Here is a 27,410-nt window from a genome sequence, read left to right as displayed (position 1 = left end):
CTTCTGTTGTCGTCAGCGGCACGGGAAGTGTGGGCGGCGCCATTCCTGGGCAGGCTGCTCTTTCTTTTCACGCTGGGCGGCTTTCCTCACGGGCGCACTCCTTGCGCGTGGGGCTCCCCCACGCGGGGGACACCCTTGCGTGGCACAGCACTCCTTGCGCGCATCAGCACAGCGCATGGCCAGCTCCACAGCTCTCTTCTTTTATGTAGTTAAAAATCTCAAAGATCTCCTGATCACAAAATGCTCTTCTTCCTGAGTTCTTATTTCCAGTCAGGGAAACACATTTGCTCTTCATTCAGTTTGGGACTTGCAGAGGATTCAAGCATCATATGCTCTGTTCTTAGTGTCACTCATTTCTCGAAAGTCCATTATTCATTCCTTTCTGAGCAACCCTTCGCCTTGAAGTGAGTGGTTGGGAAAGAGTGTCGCTTGACAATAATAAAATTCTTAAATACAGAGCATCCTGTAATAAGGTAGCCAGATAGCAAACCTGGGGATTGAGTGAGAATGGTTTGGGATGACCAAAAGTCTACATGGAGGAACAGAGGAAGAGTGAAGTCTATATATTCTTTTGGAAGGCAGAAAAAAAAGTTACCAGGGGAGATAATATTCTGAGTTCCATTTCTGAAAACTTGGTACATTTGGTCTGAAAATACATATATCTCTTTAAACTGGTTCTCATTTGACCAGTGGCACAGTTGTGACATAGAATGTCTCATTGAGTTGTATCATCTGAAATATGGAACCTTGTGATTATAACTGACTTAGCTTGTTAGTGTTAGTGTCACTAACATTCCATTAAGTTAAACTCAGGTTTCAGGCAGATAATATCAATATTTACACAGTATCTACTTTGAAGAGTGAAAATTAGCTATTTCACTTGGATTTTTTCTCTGGTTACAGCAGGAGACTTGGAAATTGAGGTGGCCAGAAGTCAGGCATTTTTAAGCGTGACTACTTTAAAGGGTAACAAAAAATGAATGATCTGGTAGAAATGATTTAACTTAAACTCAGAAGAGATTTTCTTATTTAATTTTTTTCATTTATTAGTTAACCAGCATTTATTGAGTCTTGTGCTTGGTACCAACTGGAAGCTGTGAGCTATGAGTACAAATAAAATGCTGTTCTTCAGGGGTTCATATTAAATTGGCTTTGTCAGTTAAAGTAAAATGCTAATAATTTCAGCCACATAAATTCCAAAAAATAGATTAGTAGAAATTGTAAATGTTTCTGGAGAGCTAATTTGTCATTTACCACTCAGACTCATCATCATTTTTCATTTTTGAGGATTTATCTTCTATTTCTTAGCATTTAATCCTCTGAAGTGAATTTAAGGCAATCCTTTTAGCTACATAAAAGTTAACTAACCTTAATAATAAGAGCTCTTAAAAATTAATTAGATATAAAATTCCTAAACTTCAATAGAAAAATAGGTAGAGAACATGAATCAGATGGACAGCACTGATAATAATGAAAGATATAATATTTTTAAAAAGACACCATTTGTTCCATCAAGGATTGACAAAGAATAGTCAGGGCCAGAATTGATAAGGTAAGAAAGAAAATAAGCTCAGGCTGCTGTGGGAGTATAAACGATACTATCCTTCTAATAGAGCATTTTGGCAATCTTAGAGCCTTGAGAGCTCTAAAAGTGACCATACCCTTTGATTCAATAATTCCATTTCTGTTAATAATTAGTGCCTTTACCCCATTACATGCATCCAGGCCCCACTACTTTTCAATATAAATTGCATTCATATTTCTTCTTTCTAGATTCATATGTTCTTACTTGTATTGTCTGTAATAAAGCAAAATTGGAAACACCCTAAATGTCCAGCCACATTGGTTAAATAAATTATGTTATACAGTTAAATATCAAAATGTTAATCATGATATATATCTGTGCTTAATAGGTAATTTTTCTTTCTTCCTCTCTATATTTTTCAAATTTTCTACTTTAAATGTTTGATGAATTCATTTCCACAATCTCTGAGGATTTTTTATGTGTTCCAGAACTCTTTAGAAGGGGTCCTGGGAACTATGAAACTCAGTTTCTACCCTTAGCAGCACTCCTCTAGGTGATGAGTTGCCATAGATATACTGTAAGAAAGAATGTCTGTGTATGTGATAGAAGCAAAGAAAGAACATAAGAAATGAAAGAATAGTTGAGGTAAGAATAAATAACACCCTAAGAACAGATGATACCAAAATCCCTAAGCAGGACATAACTGAAAGAAAGTTACTGAAAATTAGAAGTGAAAAAAGGTGTTACTGATTTTGAATAACATATGTAAATTGGGACACACTGGTGTGATGTTGAGAATATTTCACATTTCAGTAAACCTGATCTATTTTGTTTTTCATTACTCAGCCTTTATTTCATTTTCTTTAATCACAGATTGCCTAAATAACATCTTTATGTTATTCATTGTAGCAATGCCTAGAAATAGACCACTTTACTTGGTTATCAGGATTTTTTTCCCTCCCCATTTCTTGTCAACGTATTTTCCTATTTGCTTTTTTTTTTTTTAATCCTATTTGCTTTTAATATTAGATTACTTTCCTTTTACATATTGAAGATAGGTGGTTTTCTTAGTTTCATATTATGAAACTAAAATATACTTTTATTCTAAGTAAATTTAGTGTTGGGGAATTGCTACGGTATTTTCAAAAAATATCTTGTTTCTGTTACTGCAACACCTACTCAGGAGGCTGTTTTGGTAAGAAGAGACATTGTTATTTGCAAATGGGCTTTATCAATTCAGCTTCCAAACAAGCATGGATATTTTGTCAATTAAATATTTCATTCATTTCATAGCATGGGCTATTCGTAACATTAGTATAGTTTTCATTGATATATACTCATTTATTAATTTCCATGAATTTATAAGCAGCATTACATGAGTAGCTATATAGTGTCATATCTATTGCTTATTAAAAAGCAGAAGTAATGTTGAATAGCATCAGTAAGGAACATAAAGACATAGCTTTTAGTGTACTTCTCTTAGTTTCTAAATGAATTCCAGCTTGCTGCAACTGATGCAGCTAATTCCTTTAATAGAAAAAATTTAACTTTGTAATGTTGTTGAAGTTGCATTTCCTTGCATTATTAGTAAAATCTCTTGAACTGTTTGATTTCTTAGATTCAGTTACCTGGCCCTTTATGTCCAAAAACTGTCATATTTTTCTTGAAAAATAAGAATGTTTAAAAGCAAACCTTTATTTTGCACATAATTTAATTTGCTGCCAGATTACAATGAATAAAATATCTTTGAGAGCCTCCCCCCTCTTTCTCTTACCTAACCTCAAAACCTTTAGCTCTGATCTCTAGTCTACAAACCTTATTATAAAATGCCAATTTAACATAAGCACAAATTATTTATCAAATAAGGTATTTACTTTGCCTTACCTGTTAGATTATACTGCCTTCTCTTCTGAGAAAGCGTTTCCTTTTTCTTTAGTGCCTTTACCTCATTATACACAACCAGGCCCACTGTTTTTCAATATAAATTGTTCACGTGTTTCTCCTTTCTAGATTTGTACTTTTACCATTTTATTTTTGGTAAAAGTACTTTACTGTTCTTTTAAAATAGGAGTCTTATTTTCCTTTGTTCTCAGGCTCTGTTTGTTCTTCGTAGTCAGTGAAGAACTTGCTCATCATTTGGTCATAGTAATAGCAATAACAGCTACCACTATTTACAATGTGCCACTCATTGTGCCAAAATGTTTTCCTGTATCATCTATGCAGTAGTCCTAGGGCATAAATAGTATTACTCACATTTTATGGATGAGGAAACAGAGGTCTGTAGAGAGAAATAAATGTGCCTAAGATCACATGGCTAATAACCCAGGTCTGTCTGACACCAAAGCTTGCTCTTGAACACTAATCTTGACACTGGTCCACTTCGTGTTCTTCCCTGGTTCCTTGGGTTTCTTTCTTGCCCTGGCCCTCCCTTATTTTTCTCACTATTAACAGTTCTTTAGCCATTCTATTCTCTGTCTTGGATTGTTTCCTGATTTGCCTAAGTCCCTTATTTTACTCCTAACGTATTCTAAGTGCATCACGTATCACTTATTTTCAAGCCTGTTCCCTAATCCTTTCCATGGTAATAGCTAAGTATTTTGTGATATCTGTCTCTATGTAGAACAAGTACTAGGTGTAAGACTACAGTGTATAAATTATGGATGGAAATTAATATTAACTAAAAGCATTGATTTAACATCAGTATGACCCTTAGAGATAGCTAGTAATTTCATTGTTGATGCTTATGGAAATCTTTTTTTCATTGCTATACTATGTTGTTGTAGGGCTGTTTTACTTTATAGTCAAGCTAATGTTTTAGAATATCTAAAAATTAAATGACAGAGTTGTGTTTCTTTGTTTTTATTTTTTCTCTTAAGGGCTTAGAATTACCTATGAAATACTTCTAAGTTATTTTAATTGAAGAGTAGTTTCTTTGCTTAAACATGGCCATTTAATTGATGCTTGTTTTTAAAATCCTTAAAGTGAATTAACTGCATTTTACTTCCTTTCTACTTGGACTTGGTGATCTCATCCATGGAACAGCATATCAGATTGAGAGATCACATAATAAATAATATGCCCTTAGAATAAAATTTAGAGACCCTTTTTTTCTTCTTCTTTTCCTTCTCCTTCCTTTTTGTTTTTCATGTGTTCCCATTGTTTGTTGCTATTCTCTGTGCTATCTTTCTGTTATCTTTTCCCAGTTCTTCCTGATTTGGGCAGCTCTCAGATTGTTCATATGTTTACATACCCTCTTATTTTGTCACTTGAACTTAATATCTGTAACCTCTCATGCTTTACTTTTGGGTTTAATCATGGCTCCATCTTTGGCCTATAAGTTTGCCAAGATTTTCTGTTGAGAGAGCAAGAGAATGCCTTGCTGTGGTGTGGCTGTGCACTATTAGATACGTGTATTAATGTCTACTGAAGCTGGCAGATCTCAAGTTCTCTCTAAGCACTCAGGTTCAATTACTCTACCAAAACCAATGGAAAGTAATATAACTGTTTCTATATGATGTCATTGAATTACTTAATTGTATAAGTTAAATTTTATTTGAACATAATGGTCAAAACATCTTATTGCTATTTTTATCATTAGAGTTGCCCTATTTTTTAAAAATTGCTGTAATATTTTAATTTGTAAAATCACCACTTTGAATTGGTTCAGTGCACAGACAACAGAAATGTTTACTATTAAGTACTCCTAAATGCTGAGGGTATTTAGAAGTAATATACTTGAGTAATGTAATAGTAATATAATGTACTTAATAGTAATGATGAATGTAATAAATGACATTCTTTTGAAGTGATGGAGGCCTCAGCCATTCACAAGACGACAGCATTGTGGGAACGAGGCACTGCAGGCACAGTCTGGCTATAATGCCTATTCCTGGAACACTCTCATCTAGTAGCCCAGATCTCCTTCAGCCTACCACAAGCATGTTGGATTTTTCTAATCCTTCAGGTAATTTTTGCATGTGATTTTATAAAGTAATATTGGTCCCAGATGAACAAGTAGGTGGTTGAGTCCCATGCAGCAAATACTAGATTGGCTTTTGGGAATTTTTTTTTTTTTTTTTTAATTTAAGATGGAGTGGTACTTCCTCCAAAATGAAATAAAAGTGAATAGAAGAGACTACATCTGACTACAGATTTAATTACCTTTGGTAAGCCTAATTTGAGCAGTGGAACAGAAGCAAGCATGTCTTCTCAGCCAAGGAACATATTATCTAGGATGTGGAAGAGAATAAAGCATATTTTAATTTATGGCCTCACTTATCTTCCTCTGTGGTGTGTAGAAATTAGTTAGTAATTTTCTAAAGGCACTCATGGTTCCCCCAATACCTGACACTAAAGTTGCTCATCTTGTCAAGTATTTTTATCGAAGTACTATAGAATATTTTTCATTTTGTTCACATTTTTAGCATGGTATGTCAAGTTAATTTTTCTGCATCCACCCATATAGAGAGGCAGAACTTGTCATTTAATTATATAATCTAAAATTTTAAGGAAGAAAAACTTTGACTTTAAAGAATTAATTATGTATCCAGCCCTTGCATGGATTTGAGATGCTTTTTTAAAAATTAATAAATAAAAGTTGCTTTTTAATTTAGGGGGGAAAAAACCTGAAATATATAATTAGGCCCAAGGAAAGGAGAAAAAAAATCTGCTTCCAGAAAGATCTGTGTGGTTGTGATTCATTGTCAGTTATGAGTCTGTAGGTCCTAACACCTAGTGTAAAATGGAAGGAAACTTCATCAGTTGTATCAATCTCATTATTAGAAAGGAAGAAATATAAGTGAAGGTAAATTTCATGTTTTATTATAGCAATGTCAGTAAAAACCCAGGACATAAATACAGAGTTTGGTCATTCTGCATATGATTTCTTTGATGGATTATTTCACTTGCTTCCTAACCAGTAGGGAGATTACTAAATCAAATAATCTGTCTTTGAAACATCCTATTCTTTACATGGCTGCCTAATGCTTTCTAGAACACAGATTTTAATGAGTCATTACTTCACTTAGAAATTTCCACTGATTTCTGTATTTGTCAGCATTCAGTCATGAGACAGAAACTACTCCAGTTATTCAATCAGAGAATTCACATATAGTTGTTACCTAGCTAAGATGTTAACTTTTAACCTGAACAGGTGAAATAAAACAGGTTGGAGGTAGGAAAACTGTTAACTGGATTCTGCTTCTAGTACAAGAAGGAAATGTCACTATCGGGGTGAATTATTATTGCGGGTATGAGACAGTAACAAGAAGCCCACAGGAATGAAAAACAGAAAGAAGCAAGTCCCTCTTTCCAGTCTTTATTGGCAGAACCTAAGAGGGAGCCAGTCAGCAAACAAGTGTGATTTGCTGAATCTCATGCTCAGTGTAAGTGTGATTGGAGCCAAAAGAAAATAACTTAATAACTGTAAGTGTCCAACTTTCACAGCATGATTTTATAAACTCCCTTTCTAAAAGGGTCCTGTTCTGCCATTTCCCTCTCTTACTTCATCCATCTTTCTTAATGTGGCATATACCGAGAACTTTCTCTTTGTCCATGCTGTTACCTGCCTGTGGTACTTTGCTCTTCCTACATATCTAATGAATATGTACATATCTAATGAATATGTACATACCTACATATCTAATGAACTCTTTCTCATTCCTCAAATCTGGGAAGCCCTGCTCCCAAAGTCAGTCCCTTCTTTTTTAGAAATCGCCAGCACACTTTCATTATTTCTCATATTATCAGCATAGGAATTTATTTCCACATCTGTATGTGTATGTTTTGCAGCAGAACTCCTTACACCACATAGAAAGCCCACAAATAAAATACTTCAGACTGCTGAGGCACAAGCTAAATATGCATGCTTTCATATGACAGGTATTTAGGGACATGTGATTTATGAATTTAAGGATTTTTTTACTGCTGTGTTTTTGCCATAGACATGAAGAAGTGGGGGTGGGGGTGAGATTGGGTAGGGGAGAGAGAAGTAGGTTGGAAATTTAGCTGGAGAAAGGGAAGAAGCTGAAATTACTAAAACTTAGAAACTATAAGCCCCATGGAGCTGAAACTGACTCTCTGAAGAGGAGGTGCACTCAACTTGATTTCAGATTGATTGCACCTTTCTCTCCTTGAAAACATCTGTTAAAAGGACTATAGTTACCTTTTTAAAATCTATTCAGAGGACATCTCCTAAGGCTCAGTCTGCAACATGGGCCCATTCCAGAAATGTAAATGAAACACATATATGATAGCCATTTAACTTCTTAATTATATTAATAATTTTAAACCCCTAAATGTGCAACTTTACAAAAGGCCTTTTATCTACTGGTGGTGCTGTTTACACTTATTCTTGAATAAATTGTTCATTACCAATTTTTCCAAATTCAACTCCTTAAGTTATACATGACAGCACAGAATTTTAAATTAGTTTTTAGGTACATCATATATGTATATTGCAGTACATAAGTAGCATCAGCAAGTTTTGATTATTTATCAATCTTTTGCTTAGGTGTATTTATGCTGCATGTTTAAAGTTATTTTTAGATCAAAAGGCAGTGGGGACAAAGAACTGTTTACTAGTTTGATTTTGCTTACTGACTTTTTTATGGTTTTGCTTTGTTTTTGCTGCCTACAGCTGTTGGTTTTTACTGTAAGTATTTTGAAGCCTCTATAGTACTATTCTATTGCTCACGTATCAGTATAGTTTTTATTTGTTTTAAATCAAATGATACAAAATTGCATGAAATAGGAAGCAAAACTTTTCCATCCACTTAGAAGAGAGCCATTGTTGACTAACTTATATCCTTTTAGTCTTTTTTATTTTTGTGTGTATATATATTTATATATATATATAGAATCAGAGTATATCTTCTCTTCTCCAATTTGTGAAAAAGTTTTTTGGAATTTTTGGCCTAATAAAAGATGAAGCCTAAAAGAATTCAGAGAATGGTTAAAAGAAGTTTGAAATTGAATTTTTTTTCTGAGTATACATTTGGGCAGTTTTGCTTACTCGTTTTCATGTAATAACACCAGGGCTTTTACTTGATTTCTTTTATAAAGTAAACTTGAAATTATTTTCTTTTTATTTTATTCATTATAGGTAGCACTCTAGAAATTTTGACTTTAAGTTGAAACTGAGAATCCTAATCTTGAATTTGTATATATATATGAGAATTATATTAATGAAATAAGAATCATAAATCTGATGCATTCTTTTTATTAGATTCATCTTAAATGTCTGTTTTACCCTTGTAGGATTATGTATTTATTATGTGTTTTAGATTCATGCCGAAAATTTGAAGTGATTTTTCCTTCTTTGATGCAGTTTTATTCTAATCTCATATTTCCACTCTTCGAATCAGTTAACATTTTAGTGTCTTCCATGTGCCAAGAGTTATTGATATGTATATTGTTCTCCCACTAACAACAAACACGTTGGTAAAGAATATGAGTAGAAGTTTGTAGGAGTATTGAGGAGTAGGAAACTCCAGGAATCAGTTCCTCTACCAGAGCAATTCTTAAGCAGACAGGAACTGTTATTTATTTCTCTCCCCTTTCTCTCCCACTCCCCACCCCACCCCCGCTGTCTGCTCTGTGCCCATTCGCTCTGTGTTCTGTGTCCACTTACATTCTTGTCAGCGGCATCAAGAATCTGTGTCTCTTTTTGTTGCGTCATCTTGCTGCATCACCTCTCCATTTGTGTGGCGCCACTCTTGGGCGGGCTGCGCATTTTTTGCACGGGGCAGCTCTCCTTGCGGGGCATACTCCTTGCACACGGGGTTCCTGTACGCAGAGTGGCACAGCACGCCTTACGCGCATCAGCACTGCTTGTGGGCCAGCTCACCACACAGGCCAAGAGGCCCTGGGTTTGAATCCTGGGCCTCCTATATGGTAGGTGGATGCTCTATCAGTTGAGCTAAATCTGCTTCCCAGAACTGACATCTTAATGATATTTAATCTTCCAATCCATGAGCATGGAATGGTCTTCCGATTATTTAGGTCTTTTTTTATTTCTTTTAACAATACATTGTAGCTTTCTGGTTACATGTACTTTGCATCCTTAGTTAAGTTTATTCCTAAATATTTTATTCTTTAGTCACTATTGTTAAAGGAATTTTTTTCCTGACTTCCTCCTCAGATTGCATGTGCTAGTGTCTTTTAAAGTCTATTTCATTTAATAGAAGTATAGCTACTCTGGGTTTTTTTTTTAGTTTTGTTGTTTTTGGTTACTGCATGCATGAAATATCTTTTATCAGCCTTACAATTTCATTCTATTGGTGTCCTTGGGTCTAAGATGAGTCTCATGCAGACAACATATAGATGGCTCATATTTTCTTATCCATTCCTCCAGTCTCTGTCTTTTAATTGGTCAGTTTAATCTATTAACATTCAATGTTATTATTATAAAGGTAGTTCTTATTTCACCCATTTTGACCTTTGGGTTTTATTTGTCATATTTTATTTTCACCACTCTTTTGAGACTTTTTGTTACTTTTACTGGTATAACCTTCCTTTCTAGACTCTCTTCCAAACCTCTCTCCTGTCTTTTCTTTTCAGACCATAGCACACCCTTTAGTATTTCCTACAAGGCCAGTCTCTATTATAAACTCTCTTAGTTTCTGTTTATCTGTGAATATTCTAAACTTGCCTTCATTTTTGAAAAGCAGTCTTGCTGGATATAATATTCTTGGCTGAAAATTTTTCTCTTGCAGCATCTTAAATATATCTTACCACTCTCTTTTTACCTCCATGGTTTCTGATGTAAAATTGGCACTTAATCTTACTAGGTATCCCTCATATGTTATACATTGCTTTTCTCTTGCTGCTCTCAGAATGCTCTTTTTCTTTGGCATTTGACATTCTTTTTAGTATATGTCTCAGAGTTGGTCTGTTTGGAATTGTTCAGATGGGAGTATGTTGCGCTTCTTGGACACAGATCTCTTTGTCCTTCAATAGGGTTGGGAAATGTTCTACCATTATTTCTTCAAATATTCCTTCCGCCCCTTTTCCTTTCTCTTCTCCTTCTGGGACACTCATGACACATATGTTTACATGTCTCTTGCTGTCATTCATTTCCCTAAGACTTTGTTCAATTTTTTCCATTCTTTTCTTCCTCTGTTATTTTGTATATTTGCTTTTGGAGGCCTTGTCTTCAAGCTTACCAATCCTTTCTTCTGCCTCAAATCTGCTGTTACATAAATCCAGTGTATTTTTTATTTCATTTAATGTGTCTCTCTTTCCCATAAGATCTCCTGTTTTTCTGTGTATGCTTTCAAATTCTTCTTTGTGCTCATCCAGTGTCTTAATATCCTTAATCTCTTCAACCATCTCATTGAATTTATTAAGGAAATTTGTTTGAACGTCCATGATTATTTTCTCAATTCCTTTTTGTCATCTGGAGGCCTATCTTGTTCCTTTAACTAGATCATATCTTCCTGTTTCTTGGTATGGATTTTAATTTTTTGTTGTTGTCTTTGTATCTGGTTTATTAGATGTATTTATTCTGGGTGCAGTTTCTCTTTTTAACTTAGATCTTTCTTGCTGTTTCTCCCTTGCTAGTTCTGTAGTAGGAGCCGAGGATGTAGTTGATGCTGTAAGCTGTGGCAGTTCAAGCTGCCTACATTGCCCCAGGGACCAATGAAGCTTCTTCCACCTTTCTCCTTTACCAGGGGTAGGGACAGAACCACAGCCTATTACACGGGATTATGTGTAATAATCCAAGTTGGGCAGGCCTTGACTGTAGTTGCCTAGAGAGACTGATGAGGCTTCATACACCTTCCTCTCCTGCCTGGGGCAGCGATTGAGCTCAGGTGTGGATATGAATCTATATCATGCAGGTCCAGAATGACCTCAGTTGCCTTGGTAGACTTCAGACTATTTAGTCTGTGCCAGCCGAATGTGCCTGCAGTTACCCAGAGAAGCTGGTTCAGGTCCTGCCAGCTTCCTCCCTGCCAGAAGTAGGGCTGAAGCCTACATTTGGGCTGCAATCCGAGCTGGGTGGAAAGAAGCCGGTACCTACCATCACTGTGATTTTCCATCAGCTCTGCTTCCCCTTATGTCAGGGCAGAGTCAGGATGGCAGCTACCAGCCTTTTTCTGACTTGGACAGGCTCAAACTTTAGCTGTTCTTAGGGTTATATGTTAACCAGCTGAATTTACTAAGCAATAGCTTAAGTCGATGGCCAACCATCTCTTCCTCCCTGTTTTTGGAAAATGGAGCTTCCAACTCCAGACTCAGGATAACTCCTCAGGCAGCTTGAGCCTCCAGAGTAGGATGCTCACCAGCCTCCATAGGGTGGCCTATATTTTCCTGGAGAGACTGGTGTGGGTCCTCCTAGCTCCCTGCTGGAGGTAGGGCTGGGGCTTAGACTAAAGCTGTAATACTATCTGTATGGAAAGAAGCCGGTCCATACCAGCACTGTGATTTTCAGTATGCCCCACTTCCCCTCATGCCAGGGATGGAGTTAAAATGGTGGCTGTTCTTAGGATTATACTTCAGCCTGCCAAATTTACTAATCAGTAGCCGAAGTTGGTGCCCACCCATCTCTTTCTACCCCAATTAGGGAAAGTGGAGCTTCCAGTTCCAGCCACAGAATAGCTCCCGAGGAGGCGTTTACCTCCAGTGGAGGATGGGCACGAGCCTCCTCAGTGTGGAGTGCTCTACTAATGAATTTTCTCTGCAGAGGGACAGTCTACTCCTTCCATTCCTGAAGAATGTTACAGGATGCTCTTCTGATCTCCTGGACCCCACAAACAGGTGCTTTAGATTGCTCTGGGTGATTTCTATCTGCTCTGTAGCAGAAGCTGACTCTAGGAGCTCCTTCCTCTGCCACAATCTTGCTAGTTGTCTCCCAGACAAAGACTTTAAGAAAATAATCTTCAATATGCTCAAGGAGATGAAGGAAAGGTACAGAGAACTAAAGCATATCAAGAAAACAATGATTGAAAAAATCATAAATTTTAAAAGTAACCAAACCAAACTACTAGAGTTGAAAACCACAATAAATGAAATGAAAAATGCCCCGGAGGGTTTCAACATCAGATTGGAGCTGGAAGAAGAAAAGATCAGCAAATTCTAAAACAAGACAATTCAAATGAGTCAGATTGAGGATCAGAAAGGAAAAAGAATTATAAAAAGTTAAAATAGCCTAAGAGACCTCTGGGACTCCATCAAGCATACTAGTATATGCATTGTGTGGGTCCTATAAGGAAGAGAGAGAAGCAAAAGGAATATTTAAAGAAATAATGGCAGAAAGCTTCCTAAATTCAGCAAAAGACATGAATATGCACATCCAGGAAGCCCAGAGAATACCAAATAGGGTACTTGAAGGAAAATATACCCGAGAAACGGACTTTGGCCCAGTGGTTAGGGCGTCCGTCTACCATATGGGAGGTCCGCGGTTCAAACCCCGGGCCTCCTTGACCCGTGTGGAGCTGGCCATGCGCAGTGCTGGTGCGCGCAAGGAGTGCGCCCATGAGAAAAGCCGCCCAGCGTGAAAAGAAAGAGCAGCCTGCCCAGGAATGGCGCCACCCACACTTCCCGTGCCGCTGACGACAACAGAAGCGGACAGAGAAACAAGACGCAGCAAATAGACACCAAGAACAGACAACCAGGGGAGGGGGGGAAATTAAATAAATAAATCTTTAAAAAAAAAAAAAGAAAAGAAAATATACCCTATCACATACTGATTAAACACTCGAATACAAAAGGGAAGGTGAGTTCTGAATGCTGCAAGAGAAAAGCAAAATGTTATTATCAAGGGAATCTCAATTAGATTAAATGCTGTTTTTTTATCAGAAGCCATAGAAGTAAGGAGGCACTGGATTTGAAATATTTAATGTGCTGAAAGCAAACAATTGCCAGCCAAGGATTTTATATCCGACAAGACTTGGTTTCGAAACTGAGAGAGATTTAAACTTTCCCAGATAAACAAAAGCTGAGGGGTTTGTCACTGCTAGACCTGCCCTGCAAGCAATGTTAAAGGGAGTTCTTCAAACCAAAAAGAAAGGGACATAAATAAAGTCCTCCAGTAAAAGTAACCATCTGGGTAATTACATATGCCAGTACAGTTGTAGTAGTTTGAAATTATGTTCCCCCAGAAAATCTTGTTATTAAGTCTAGTACATTCCTTTGGGTATGAGCCTATTGTGGATGGTACTTTTTGTTTAGGTTACTTAAGTAAGGTATGGCACAGAATGGGTCTTAATTAACCCTTACTGGAGCCCTTTATAAATGGGATGAAAAGGAGAGAAACACACAAAAGCGGAGAGAAAGCTGTGGAACCAAGAAGCTGAAAGCAGTGAAACCCAGGAGAAGGGTAAGACCAGCAGACACCACCATGTTCCTTGCTATGTGACAGAGGAGTCTAAGATCACTAGCAGCTGGTCTTCCAATAGAAATCATTGCCTGATAATGTCTATGCTTAGACATTTTCATGACTTCAGAACTATGCATTTATAAACTAATAAATCACATTGTAAAAGCCAACACATTTGTTTATGTATGTTCATGTATGAATGATATACTTCAATTAAAAAAATTTTAATAAAAAAAAAAATTCAGCCCATTTCTGGTATATTGCCTTCAGCAGCTTAGCAAACTAAAGCAAATACTGTATTTTTTAGAATGTAACTCCACTTATTACTTCTTTCAGATACTAAAATACAAATGTATAAAAAGTAATAATAAATTGGTTTTGGACATACAGTTTACAAATATATATTTGTAACAAGTACAAAATAAAGGAGGGGAACAGAGAGGTATGGGAGCAGTGTATGTATATGCTCTTAAAGTCAACTTGGTATTAAATCACATGTGATTGTTATGTATTTAGGATGTTAAATTTTTAACCCCATGGTCACCACAGGAAAATATATGAAAAATATGTCCAGACAGAAATGAGAAGGGACTAATATGGTACAATAACAAAAATATCAAATAAATATGAAAGTAGATAGTAACAGAAGAATTAAAAGACAAAACAGGTGTAAGACTTACAATATTTAAATACCTAAATGTTGAAAAAGTCCTGCATTATCAGTAGTGACTTTAAATGTAAATGGATTAAACTTTCCAGTCAAAAGTCAGAGATTTGCAGAATGGATAAAAGAGCATGACCCAATTGTGTGCTGTCCATAAGAGACTCACCTTAAATTCAAAGACACAGGAGGTTGAAAGTGAAAGTATGAAGAAAATATACCATGCAAATAGTAACTAAAGGGACCTGGGGTAGCTACACTAAATATCAGATAAAATAAAAATAAGTGAAAAACTGATCATTTTACACTGGTCATTATAAAATGATAAAGGGGTCAATTCAACACAAAGATGTAACAATTATAAATAAAAATGCACCTAACAGCACAGCCCCAAAATACATGAAGCAGGTAATGACAGATTTTAAGTGAGAAACTGACTATTGTACATTAATAGGAGAATTTAATATGCCACTTCCAATAATGGAGAAAACATCTAGACAGAAGATCAGTTAAAAAAAAAAAATAGAAGACTTAAACAATATTCTAAACCAGCTAGACCTAATACATATAGAACACTTGAGCTAACTGCAAAATATATATGCTTCTCAAATACACATAGATCATCCTTCAGGATAGACCATAGGTTAGGTCACAAAACAAGTCACACAGTAAATTAAAAAATATTGAAATCATTCAATGTATCTTCTCCAACCACAATGCAATGGAACTAGGAATCATTAATAGAAGATGAAATGGAAAATACACAAATATGTGGAAATTAAACAGTGGATTCTTAAAACATCCAATAGGTTAAAATCACAAGGGAAATTATACTTTGAGGCAAATGGAAATGAAAATCTGACATACCAAAATGTAAGGGATGCAGCAAAGGCAGACAGTACTGAGATAGAAATTTATAGCTCTAAGTGCTTACATTGAAAAAGAAAAAAGATTTCAAATCAGAGACCTAACTTCAAAACTGGAAGAACTAGAAAAAGAAGAACAAAGTAAGCCCAAAGTAAGCAGAAGGAAGGAAATAACAGATATTAGAGCTTTGTTAAATGAAATAGAGAATAATAAAATAATAGAATCAGCAAATCCAAAAGTTGGTTCTATGAAAAGATCAATAAAACTGACAAGCCTTTTTCTGTACTGATGAAGGAAAAAAAGGGCACATATAACTGAAACTAGAAATGAAAACGGGGACTGACCCCACTGAAATAAAAGGGACTATAAGAGAATAATACTATGAACATGAACAACTGAATGCCAAAAAATTAGATATCCAAGATGAAATGGGCATATTCCTAGCAATCAAAATCTGTCGAACTGGGAAGCAGATTTGGCCCAATGAATAGGGCATCCACCTACCACATGGGAGGTCCAAGGTACAAACCCAGGGCCTCCTGACCTGTGTGATGAGCTGGCCTACGCACAGTGCTGATGTGCGCAAGGGGTGCCGTGCCATGCAGGGGTGTCCCCCACGTAGGGGAGCCCAGGCGTGCAAAGAGTGCACCCTATAAGGAGAGCCGCCCAGTGCAAAAGAAGTGCAGCCTGCCCAGGGATGGCACCGCACACATGGAGAGCTGACGCAGCAAGATGACACAACAAAATGACACAGATTCCAGGTGCCACTGGCAAGAGTACAGTCGGACACAGAAGAACATGCAGTGAATGGACACAGAGCAGACAACTTGGGGGCGGGAGAGAAATAAATTTAAAAAAAAAAAAAAAAAAAGCTACCTGAACTGACTCAAAAAGAAATAGATCTCAACAAATTAGTAACTAGTGAAGAGAGTGAATGCATAATCAAAAATTTCCCAACAGAGAAAAGCCCAGAATTAGATGACTTCTCTGTGGAATTTCACCATACATTCCAAGAAGTGTTAACACCAATCCTGCTCTAAGTCTTCCCAAAAAAAAAAAAAAGAAGAGGAGGGAACATTCCCTAATTCATTCTATGAGACCATTATCACCCACATACCAAAGCCAGATAAAGATACCACAAGAAAAGAAAATTACAGACCAATATCTCTTATGAAAATAGATGCAAGAATCCTCAGCAAATACTAGCAAACTGTTTTAGTTTGCTAGCTGCCAGAATGCAATGTACTGGAAATGGGTTGGCTTTTACAATGGGGATTTCTTAATTTATAAACCTACAGTTCTGACATCATGAAAATGTTCAAATTAGGACTTCATCAGGCAATGCTTTTCTCTCCAAAGACCAGCTGCCAGCATTCCTGGACTCCTCTATCATTGCAAGGTACATAGTGGTGTCTCCTGGTCTCCCTTCTCTCCAGTGTCATTACTTCAGCTTCTGGCTTTCTCTCTGTGGCTTTTCTCTTTGACTTGCTGTCTGTATTCATCCTGTTTATAAAAGACTCTGGTGTGACCTACCCTGGGTCACACCCCAACTGAAATAACCTAAATATCCCATCTACAATATGTTCAAACCTACACGAATTAATTAGCTCTTCTAAGGACATGATTTTTCTGGGGTCCATAAAAGCCTCAAACTACCACACAAACCGAATTCACCTTTAAAAGAATTATTCACCATAATCAAGTGGAATTTGTCCCAGGTAAGCAAAGAAAAAAGAAAATCAGTTGAATGGGGGAGAGTGTAGAGTACAATGTAGACCACTGTCCATGTGGTGCAGCAGTGCTCCAAAATGTATTCACCAGCTGCAGTGAATGTGCCATGATGATGGAAAAAATGGTTGATGTCGGAGGAGTGGGGGGGGGCATATGGGAACCTCATTTTTTTAATGTAACATTTAAAAGAAAATTTTTTTTAAATGAATGCAATACTGCACATTAACAGAATGAAGGAAAGAAAACACATGAACATATAGTGGATGCAGAAAAGGCATTTGACAGCATCCCTTCTTCATTTAAAAAAACAACAAAATAAAAACACTAGCCGAAGTTAACTTACTCAACATGACTAAGGGAATTAATGAAAAATCCATAGTTAACATCATACTTACTGTTCAAAGACTGAAAGCTTTCTCTCTAAAATCGGGAGCAAGGCAAGGATGCCCACTGTCACCACTGTTTTTCAATATTATACTAGAAATTCTAGCCAGACTAATTAGGCAATAAAAGTAAAAGGCATCCAAATTGGAAAGGAGAAGTAAAACTTTACCTATTTACAGATCCTGTATTCAGAACATTTTGAAAAATCTACAACAAAGCTACTGGAGCTAACAAATGAATTCAGCAAAGTACAGGATAAAACATCAACACCCAAAAATCAGTAGTGTTTCTATATACTAGTAATGAAAAATCAGATGAAGATATCAAGAAAAAAATTCCATTTACAATAGCAACTAAAAGAAACAAATATCTAGGATGTAAAGAACATATATACAGAAAACTACAAAGCATTGCTTAAAGAACTCAAAGAAGACCTAAATAAATGTCAGTTCTTCCCAAAGCGATTTACAGATTTAAATGCCATCCCAATCAAAATTCCAACAGCCTTCTTTGCAGAAATGAAAAAGACAGTCCTCACATTTATATGGAAGTATAAGGGGCACCAGATAGCCAGAATGAAGTAAGAGGACTCATGCTTCCAAATCTTAAAATTTATTACAAAACTAAAGTAATTGAAACATAATGGTACCAGCACAAGGACAGACATACAGATCCTTTGGATTGATTTGAGAGTTCAGAAATCAACCCTCATTTATGGCCAACTGACTTTTTTATAAGAGGGTGAAGACCACTCAATTGAGAAAGCATAGTCTTCAGCAAATGGTGCTAGAATACTGTGTCTCCATTTGCAAAAGAATGAAGGTGGAATCCTCCTTTACACCATATACAAAGACCTAAATATAAGATCCAGAGCTATAAAACTCCTAGGTAATGGAAGAAAAATTTTGGAAACCTCGTATCTGATATGGGTATAATATCCCGAATACTTAAATAAGTCCTTCAACTCAATAACAAAAAGAAAAAAAAATTTTTAATGGACAAAAGCACATGAAAATATAGTCAACATCATTAGCCATTAGGGAAATGCAAATCAAAACCTTAATTATATACCATTTCACACCCACTCGAATGGCTACTATTTTTCTTTTTAATTACCAAGTGTTAGAGAGTATGTGGGGAAATAGGGACACTCATTACTGATAGGAATATAAAATAGTGCAGCTGCTATGGAATACTGTCTGGCAGTTCCTTAAAAAGTCAAGAACAGAATTACTATATAACCTGGTACTTCTAGGTATATGCCCAAAAGAATTGAAAGCAGGGTCTCAAACAGATATTTACACACACTGATGTTCATAGTGGGTTTATTCATAATTGCAAAAGATTGAGGCAACCTAAGTGTCTATCTCTGGTGAACAGATAAACAAAACGTATTGTATATACACAATAGAATATTCTTCAGCTGTAAAAAGGAATGAAGTTCTGATACATGTGACAAAATGGATGAACCTTGAAGACATCATGTTGAGTGAAATAAGCAAACACAAAAGGACAAATAATGTATGATCTCATTAATAGGAAATAATTAGAACAAGCAAACTCATAGAGTTGGAAACTAGAATATAGGTTACCAGGAGACAGGGTGGGGTAAGAAAATATGGAGTTAAGGCTTAAAATGTACCGAGTTTCTATTTGTGACAATGGTAAAGTTTTGGTAAGGGACAGTGGTGGTGGTAGTATAACATTGTGAACGTAATTATATATGTTAATTACATGTTTGTATGTGGCTAAAGGGGGAAATTGTTGTATATATGTACTAGAATGAAAAAGTTTTTTAAAATTAGGACTATACAGCATGAACAGTGAGCACTAAATTAATACATGGACTATAGTTAATAATACAGTTACCAAAAATGTGCTTTCATCAGTTGTAACAAATGTACCACACCAGTGCCAAGGAGTCAGTAATAGGATATATGGAATCCTGTACTTTATACATGATTTTTCTATAAACCCAAAGCCTCTCTAATAAAAAATATAAACATTTGTATGTGTATATATATATACACACATATGTATAGTTAGTGTGTGTGTGTGTATGTGTATATATATATATGTAAAAATCTAGAGCCACCCATTTATGTTGCCTGAAACCCTTTTATGTGACTTTATAGCCATTTGTCCTTTTAGTAGGAAAAAGATGGCTTTAATAGACTTTGGCTTTTTTTTCTGCTGTTTGGCAAGATACACTGCTAAACACAGCTTCCCAGGACATGTTTCAGTATATTGCCACCAACAAAGAGAGCATGAAATGTGTGCAAATTCCCTATCCCTTGTGAATAAGTTTCTATGAGGAAAGTAATATAAGGATCAGAACATCTCCCCAATTCCCCAGGGTAAGCCCCCCAAAATCTTGTTAACTGATTGAATTCTGGAGCCCCAGACCACAGGGACCTGCTTTCATGAAGAAGTTAGGAACAATTCAGATAATAACAGTATATTTGTGACACTTTTTTATAGAGTTAAGAGGGAATTTCCACCTGGGTGCAGTCATTTTCTAGCCCAGAGAAGCACCTCAATTAGGTATATCATAAAACAGTGTAACCTGAACCCTTGAAGCTACAAAAACTTGATTATGTAAACAGCACATAAAGGATTTACTCTTTGGAAAGAAATCTGAACAAAAGGCCTTTAAAGACTCAAATGTTTGAATGTCTTTAGGAAAGGCAGTTTGGGGCATACATCTTACAAAAAGACATGAATAGATGAAGCATCCAGCTTCTAACTTGCCTACAGATCCAGAATATTAAACGTATGTAGATGAAGTTTCCTTCTCTCTGAAATTAAATTCATGTATATTGTGTTGAATCTTCCAGTCCGAGGAACTAGTCTCTGTCTTTATGTGTCTCCAGTTTTAGAGGGCCACCTTATTCTGTGAAAGTGTTTCCTGCCACATCTTCCATTTCTCTTCTCTTTACTTTAGCCAGGGCAAATGGGTGACTACCTCAGTTAGCTTTGATACAAATTTGTAATTTGTATTTGTGTCTTTTTCTCTAAATGGTAAAAGTGTATATAATGCTATGAAGGTAATGCTTGAAAAACTGTTCAATTACTTGGACCACCAAAATCTCCCAACCCACAATAATTCCTAATTTTAAGAAAAATTTTTTGTAACAATTTATTATTATAAGGAAAAATTTAACATTTGTTCATGTTATTGTGTAACTATTCACTTACATTGTTACATTAAAAAGTAACCACACAAATAAAATTTTTTAAAAAACAGAAAACAAAAGTAACCATGGTCATCACATTGAACATTGTTCTGGAAGTTCTAGCTATAGGACAAGAAAAATGATAGAACAAGAGGGAAAAACTATTTACATATGCATATCATATGAACCATTTGTTTTAAGGTAGAATTTGCCAGTAGAGCAATCACAAAGGTAAAGATTCAGAGATTTAACCACATGAATATTTAAATATTTCTCATATTGGAAATAAAATAAATAGAATATAAAAACTGGGAAAGCACATTTTGGAAAAGAAGAAATAGCCTCTTGCTAAATCTCACTAGTAAGCAAAGAAAGAAAATGTAAAACAATGGCATATTTAGAGGGGGGCTTCAAAATGAAGAATCAAAAGCATTATTAAGAGTTTTGGAAAGGGTGTGAACAAATTGGCCCTCTTATGCTCTAGAATTATAAAATATTGTAATCTCCAGAGAAAAATTGGGCAATATATTTCAAAAACCTTTAAATTATGCATGTTACCTAACCCAATAGTTCTCATTTTGGGGATTTTCTTTGAGGAAATAATCCAGTTGCCTATAGAGGTTTATCTGCTTTATAGGGGTCTTTATCATAATGTTATTTATAATAAAGGAAAATGATAAGCAACCTAAATGTCTAGCATTAGGGAATTGAATAATTCAGATATATAAAATACATATTATGGTAATATGCTTCCATTAAAACTTGTTTTTAGGAGAATACTAAATGTCCTCAAAACTCCTTGTGGTATATGAAATGAAAGAAAATGTGGCTTCCAAATCGTATGTGTAGTATGATCCCAGTTTTTATCTTTTTCATTGTGTTTTCTGGAAACTATTCATATTTTGGCTTCTGAAAAAAAATAGATCTTTTAGTTATCAGTAAACGCAAACCTGATCTGTTTCTTTTAACCTCCTGAAGTATAAATAAAAGAGAAATCATTGCATTCCAAATTAGTCTTTGAAGAGTTTAAAGGTAATTTTCTTGAAAATAACCAGGAATGTCTTTCTATTTTATATAGATATTCCCGATCAAGTTATAAGAGTTTTCAAAGCAGATCAACAAAGTTGCTACATCATCATCAGTAAAGACACTACGGCTAAAGAAGTAGTTTGTCATGCTGTTCATGAATTTGGTTTGACTGGTGCATCCGATACATATTCTCTCTGTGAAGTTTCTGTTACTCCTGAGGGTGTCATAAAACAGAGAAGACTTCCGGACCAGTTCTCCAAATTAGCTGATAGAATTCAACTCAATGGGAGGTGAATGTACTTATTTGTAGATACGTTTTTGAACATTTCCCTTTAAAAGGGATGTTTTAAATAGAAATATCATTGTTTAAGACCACTGAGTTCTCTCTAAAATTAAAGTAGGTTCTTTTTTCCAGCTTTTCTCGTCTCCATGATTATGTAAATCCAGTCTTAGGGTGTTAGCATTACCCCAAAGTGGGGGGGATAACTCCTATAAAAATGAAATATTAGAACCACTGATCTAGACCAATCCCTACTTTTTATAGATGAGGAAACGGGGGGATACATATGGTTGAATGTTTCTATATGTATGTATTTATAGATTTGTTTTTAATATGAACAATATGTGCTTAGAGCAGAAGCATTCACGGTTTTCACAGTTCTCTTCATAAGTAATTTTCCTTCTGTGAATAAGCAGCACAAGTTAATTTTTTTAAATCATTTGCTAAACCAGAAGATTCTTTCAATAATACGTTCTTTTCATTAGTCTGGTAATTTTCTGAGAATAATTTTAATCTTTTTTAGTGAGCCCAATTTCATGTGTAGACATCCCTGGGAACCTTAAAATACTAAGTTTGCCAGAGGGCTTCCAATACAAAATAACAAAAATGGGTAGGCTTTTATAATGGAAATTTTATTTAGGGTGAAAGGATACAGTTCCAAGGCCATGAAATGTTAAAATCAAAGTATCAGTAGAGATGCTTTCTCACTAAGGTCAGCTACTGATGATCCTGGCATCCTGCCACATGACAAAGCAGCATGGCAGCTGATCTCTGCGGAGGTCCCTGCCTTCCCCTCCAAGCTTATCATCTCCAGAGCCCAGCTTTAGGCAATCAGGCATATGACTTGTCTCTACAGCCTTGAGGTGCTCTATGGACCCAGCCTCTTGGGATCTTCATGCTTAAATTTTGACTGCTAGTGATCCTCGAGGCTCTCTCACATGGCAGGGTCAAAAATGGCAGCTTCCTTTCTCTGTGTCTCTGTTTATATAAAGCTCCAGTGAGAGGGTGGAGACCCAACGTGAGTCACACCTCACTGACATAGTCCAATCAAAAGGGCTCTATACCCTCAGGAGTTGGGCAGCATACCTCCTTCCTCTGGCTACAATGTCCAATTCCCACATCTGCAGCAGCTTTCTGCAGAGAGAAATGTGTTGGTGCCTGCCAGTGTTTGGAAAACCACCAAAGCATGGAGCAAAGCAGTCTTCAAATTAGTAGGAAAAGTAGTTTGAAGTCCAGAAAAATAGCCAATGTTTTGATTTTGTAAAAAAGGAACACTAAAGCTATCTCAGAATTTCTTTCACTTGATGGGGAAAAGAAAGGTACATGGGGTGGGAGCTGCGTTCACGACCCACATTTGGGGAAAGACCTGATAAGAGTGTGAAAGGCAAACAGCAAAAACAAAAGAACCAGTTCACCACCTTTGAAAAAGAGATTTTCATGATTTATAGAGTCAGAAACTAGAATAAAGTTTCTCAGGCCACCTTAGGGGTAGAGGATGGGGAGTTTAAAAGTTTGAGAATGGATGGTGGTGATGGTAGCACAACATTATGAATGTAATAAACAACAGCAAATTATATATTTGAATGCTTAAAAGGGGAATTTTTTAGGTTATGTATGTGTTCTAGACTTTTTTTAAAAAATTTTAATGGCTCTACACCCACCACAATGGATTAGTTCAAGAACATAATCTTTTCCTTTTGGGGAATTATAAAAGAACTTCAAACAGTCCCACTAGCCATCACGGTTATTGTGAAGAGAAAGCAACCTCAGCTTTGCTGGCCTGCACATAGTGGTTAAGAATATGGACCCTGGAGCCAAACTATCCATATTTAAATCCCAATTCTGACTCTGTGATCTTGGACAGTTCTTTAGTTTCTCTGCCTAAATTTCTTCATCTATAAAATGGGGTGATAATAATAGAACCTACTTCATAGGGATATCAAAAGGATAAATGAAATAATAAAGTAAGTGTTAGAAATAATTTTATTGTCTGTAGCATAGTGATTCTCAACATCATTATTACGGCAATATCTTGAGCATGTCAACAGTGTAAAGGTAGGAGGAAAAAAGTTATGGTTCCTTGAACTATAAAGTATGTAGATGCTAACTTAGATACAGTATAGGTCAAGTTGTATATCAGAAGGAACCATTTCATGAAGTAAAAGCTCCATGCAATGTAGTATGTTACCTCTTTTCTCTACTATACAAGATGTTTCCCACCTGTAAATACATTAGGCCCATATCTTAGATTTTAAGTACCATAAAATTGTTAATGTATATGAAGAAAAGAAAATTCAGGTCTTTTGTATGGTTGCTGCTCAATGCCATTTGCTGGAATGGGGGGTTGTTTTGTTTTTGGGTTTTTTTTTAAGATTTATTTATTTATTTAATCCCCCTCTTCCCCTGGTTGTCTGTTCTCTGTGTCTATTTGCTGCGTCTTGTTTCTTTGTCCACTTCTGTTGTCGTCAGCGGCATGGGAAGTGTGGGCAGCGCCATTCCTGGGCAGGCTGCTCTTTCTTTCGCGCTGGGCAGCTCTCCTCATGGGTGCACTCCTTGCACGTGGGGCTCCCCTACGCGGGGGACACCCTTGCGTGGCACAGCACTCCTTGCGCGCATCAGCACTGCGCGTGGGCCAGCTCCACATGGGTCAAGGAGGCCCGGGGTTTGAACCATGGACCTCCCATGTGGTAGACGGACGCCCTAACCACTGGGCCAAGTCCGTTTCCTGGGGGATTGTTTTTAACAAGGGAGAATCCTTTAGTGAAGTTTCCCTTCTCTATGTGTTTCATTATTTTCTTCTATAGGTGCTTTAGAGAAAAAGAAAGAAATGAGGTCAGCATTAGCTTCTGCATAGAAGTATAAACAGTAATGATAGAGGGGTTTGTTTTTCCTTACTCAGAATTCATTCCATACATGAACATATATTTATATTGTACCAGTTATGTGTCAGATACTATTTTAGGTTCTAGCCTTGCCCTCATAGAGATTTTTATTCTCAAGATTATACACATGTGCTTGCTCACACACAATGAGTAGTTTTCTAAATCATTAAATTCATGGCATAATCAGTATTATTTTTACTCGTTAAAATAATAGATGACAAATGGCAAGAAAAAATGATAACTTCTTTAAAATTCATATTTAAAATGCTCATTTTTCCATTGCTTTTGTAAGTAAATAATCTAATGTTTTTGGTACAAAGTTATTAATAGTAAAATGAAAATTTATATTTTGACAACAATTTACCGAGGGAAAGTACTCATAAAAGTGAAATTGCTTATATAAACTATTTTTCTTTTTTAGGTACTACTTGAAAAATAACATGGAAACAGAAACCTTATGTTCAGATGAAGATGCTCAAGAGCTACTTAAAGAAAGCCAACTGTCCATGCTGCAGCTCAGTACCATTGAGATTGCCACTCAGTTGTCAATGCGAGACTTTGATTTATTTCGAAATATTGAGCCTACTGAATATATTGATGACCTTTTTAAATTAGATTCTATAACAGGAAATACTCACTTAAAAGAGTTTGAGGACATTGTAAACCAAGAAACATTCTGGGTTGCCTCAGAGATTTTAACGGAATCCAATCAGCTCAAACGAATGAAGATTATTAAACATTTTATTAAAATTGCACTTCACTGCCGTGAATGTAAGAACTTCAATTCCATGTTTGCAATAATAAGGTAAGTTTATACAAAGTAGGTCAAATAGCTGTATGTGGTTTGGTCATGATATTAGACACAAAGCTGTATTTTTCCTTTGTTGCTCATGCTTTTGTTATCATTGCTAAGAATTCACTAGTAAATCCAAGGTCAGTAGGTACGCCTCTGTATTTTCTTCTAAGCGTCTTAGAGTTTTAGCTCTTATATTTAGGTGGTTGATCCATTTTGAGGCAATTTTTGTATATGGTCTAAGGTAGACATCCAGTTTCATTCTTCTGGATGTGATATCCAGTTGCTCCAGGATCATTTGTTGAAGAGACTATTCTTTCCTCTTTGAATTAGTCAGTCCAATTACTGAATTGGCCATAGCTATATGGGTTTATTTCTGGACTCTCAGCTTTATTTCCTTGTTTTATTCGTCTATTCTTATGCCAGTATCACAAATTTTGATTACTGTGACTTAGTAAGTTTTGAAATTGGGAAGTCCATCTGTGTTCTTTTTCAGTATTATTTTGGCTATTCAGGGCCTCCTGCCATTCCATATGAATTTTGAGGATCGCCTTTTCCATTTGCTTTGGGTAGTATTGTCATCTTAACAATATTAAGTCTTCTAATTCATGAACATAGGCTGTCTTTCCATATATTTATATCTTCTTTAATTTCTTTCAGCAATGTTTTATAGCTGTTAACTATACGAATATTTCACCTACTTGGTTAAATTAATTTCTGGATATTTTGTTCTTTGGAGTGATACTGTAAATTCATTGATTTTCTTAATTTCCTCTTTTGATTACTCATTGCAAGCTATACAAATGAAATTGAATTGGTTTTTGCATATTGATCTTGTATTCTGCAACCTTTCTGAGCTCATTTATTCATTCTAGTTTGTTAAAATAGATTCCTTAGAATCTCTGTATAGAAGATCACATCATCTGCAAAAAGAGATAATAGGCATTTTAGTAGTTTTCTTTTTTTCTTAGAGATTTATTTTTATTTCTCTCTCCTTCCCCCACTCCCCCTCCCCCCATTGTCTGCTCTCTTGTGTCCACTTGTATTCTCATCAGGTGGCACAGGCATCTGTGTCTCTTTTTTTTTTTTTTTAACTTACTTCTCTCCTTCCCCCCCTGCCCAGTTGTCTGCTCTCTGTGTCCATTTGCTGTGTGTTCTTCTGTGACTGCTTCTATCTTTATCAGCAGCACCGGGAATCTGTGTTTCCTTTTGTTGCATCTTGTGTCAGCTCTCTGTGTGTGCGGTGCCATTCTTGGGCAGGCTGCACTTTCTTTCGCACTGGGTGGCTCTCCTTACGGGGCGCATTCCTTGTGCGTGGGGCTCCCTTACATGGGGGACACCCCTGCGTAGCAGGGCACTCCTTGAGCGTGTCAGCACTGTGCATGGGCCAGCTCCACACGAGTCAAGGAGGCCCAGGGTTTGAACCACAGACCTCCCATGTGGTAGGCGGATGCCCTATCCATTGGCCCAAATCTGCTTCCCCTGTGTCTCTTTTTGTTGTGTTATCTTGCTGCAACAGCTCTCCGTCTGTGCGCCACCACCCCCCAGGCGGGCTATGCTTTTCATGTGGGGCGGCTCTCTTTGCAGGGCGCACTCCTTGCATGGGGGACACCCCTACGTGGGGGACACCCCTGCATGGCATGGCACTCCTTGCACATGGCAGCACTGCGTGTAGGTCAAATCACCACACGGGTCAGGAGGCCCTGGGTTTGAACCCTATACCTCCCACATGGTAGGCAGACACTCCATCAGTTGAGCCAGAT

The 27,410-nt window shown here is 36.5% G+C and overlaps 1 protein-coding gene across 7 annotated transcripts in view; it reads left to right on the top strand.

Moving 5' to 3' along the window:
* The window catches only part of RAPGEF6 (Rap guanine nucleotide exchange factor 6), a 273,773-nt gene that overhangs the window by 206,240 nt on the left and 40,123 nt on the right, over window positions 1–27,410 (top strand). For all 7 annotated transcript variants that reach the window (XM_058278054.2, XM_058278041.2, XM_058278050.2 and 4 more), the window contains 3 exons: window positions 5,332–5,489; window positions 21,742–21,982; window positions 25,276–25,659. In XM_058278054.2, coding sequence (XP_058134037.1) covers window positions 5,332–5,489; window positions 21,742–21,982; window positions 25,276–25,659 — 783 coding nt within the window. The remainder of the gene's footprint in view (window positions 1–5,331; window positions 5,490–21,741; window positions 21,983–25,275; window positions 25,660–27,410) is intronic.

The sequence above is a fragment of the Dasypus novemcinctus genome, chromosome 2 (genome assembly GCF_030445035.2).
Source record: "Dasypus novemcinctus isolate mDasNov1 chromosome 2, mDasNov1.1.hap2, whole genome shotgun sequence".
NCBI classification, from domain to species: domain Eukaryota; kingdom Metazoa; phylum Chordata; class Mammalia; order Cingulata; family Dasypodidae; genus Dasypus; species Dasypus novemcinctus.
Note: the sequence above shows the minus strand (reverse complement) of the source record. Positions and strands in the feature narration are given on the sequence as shown.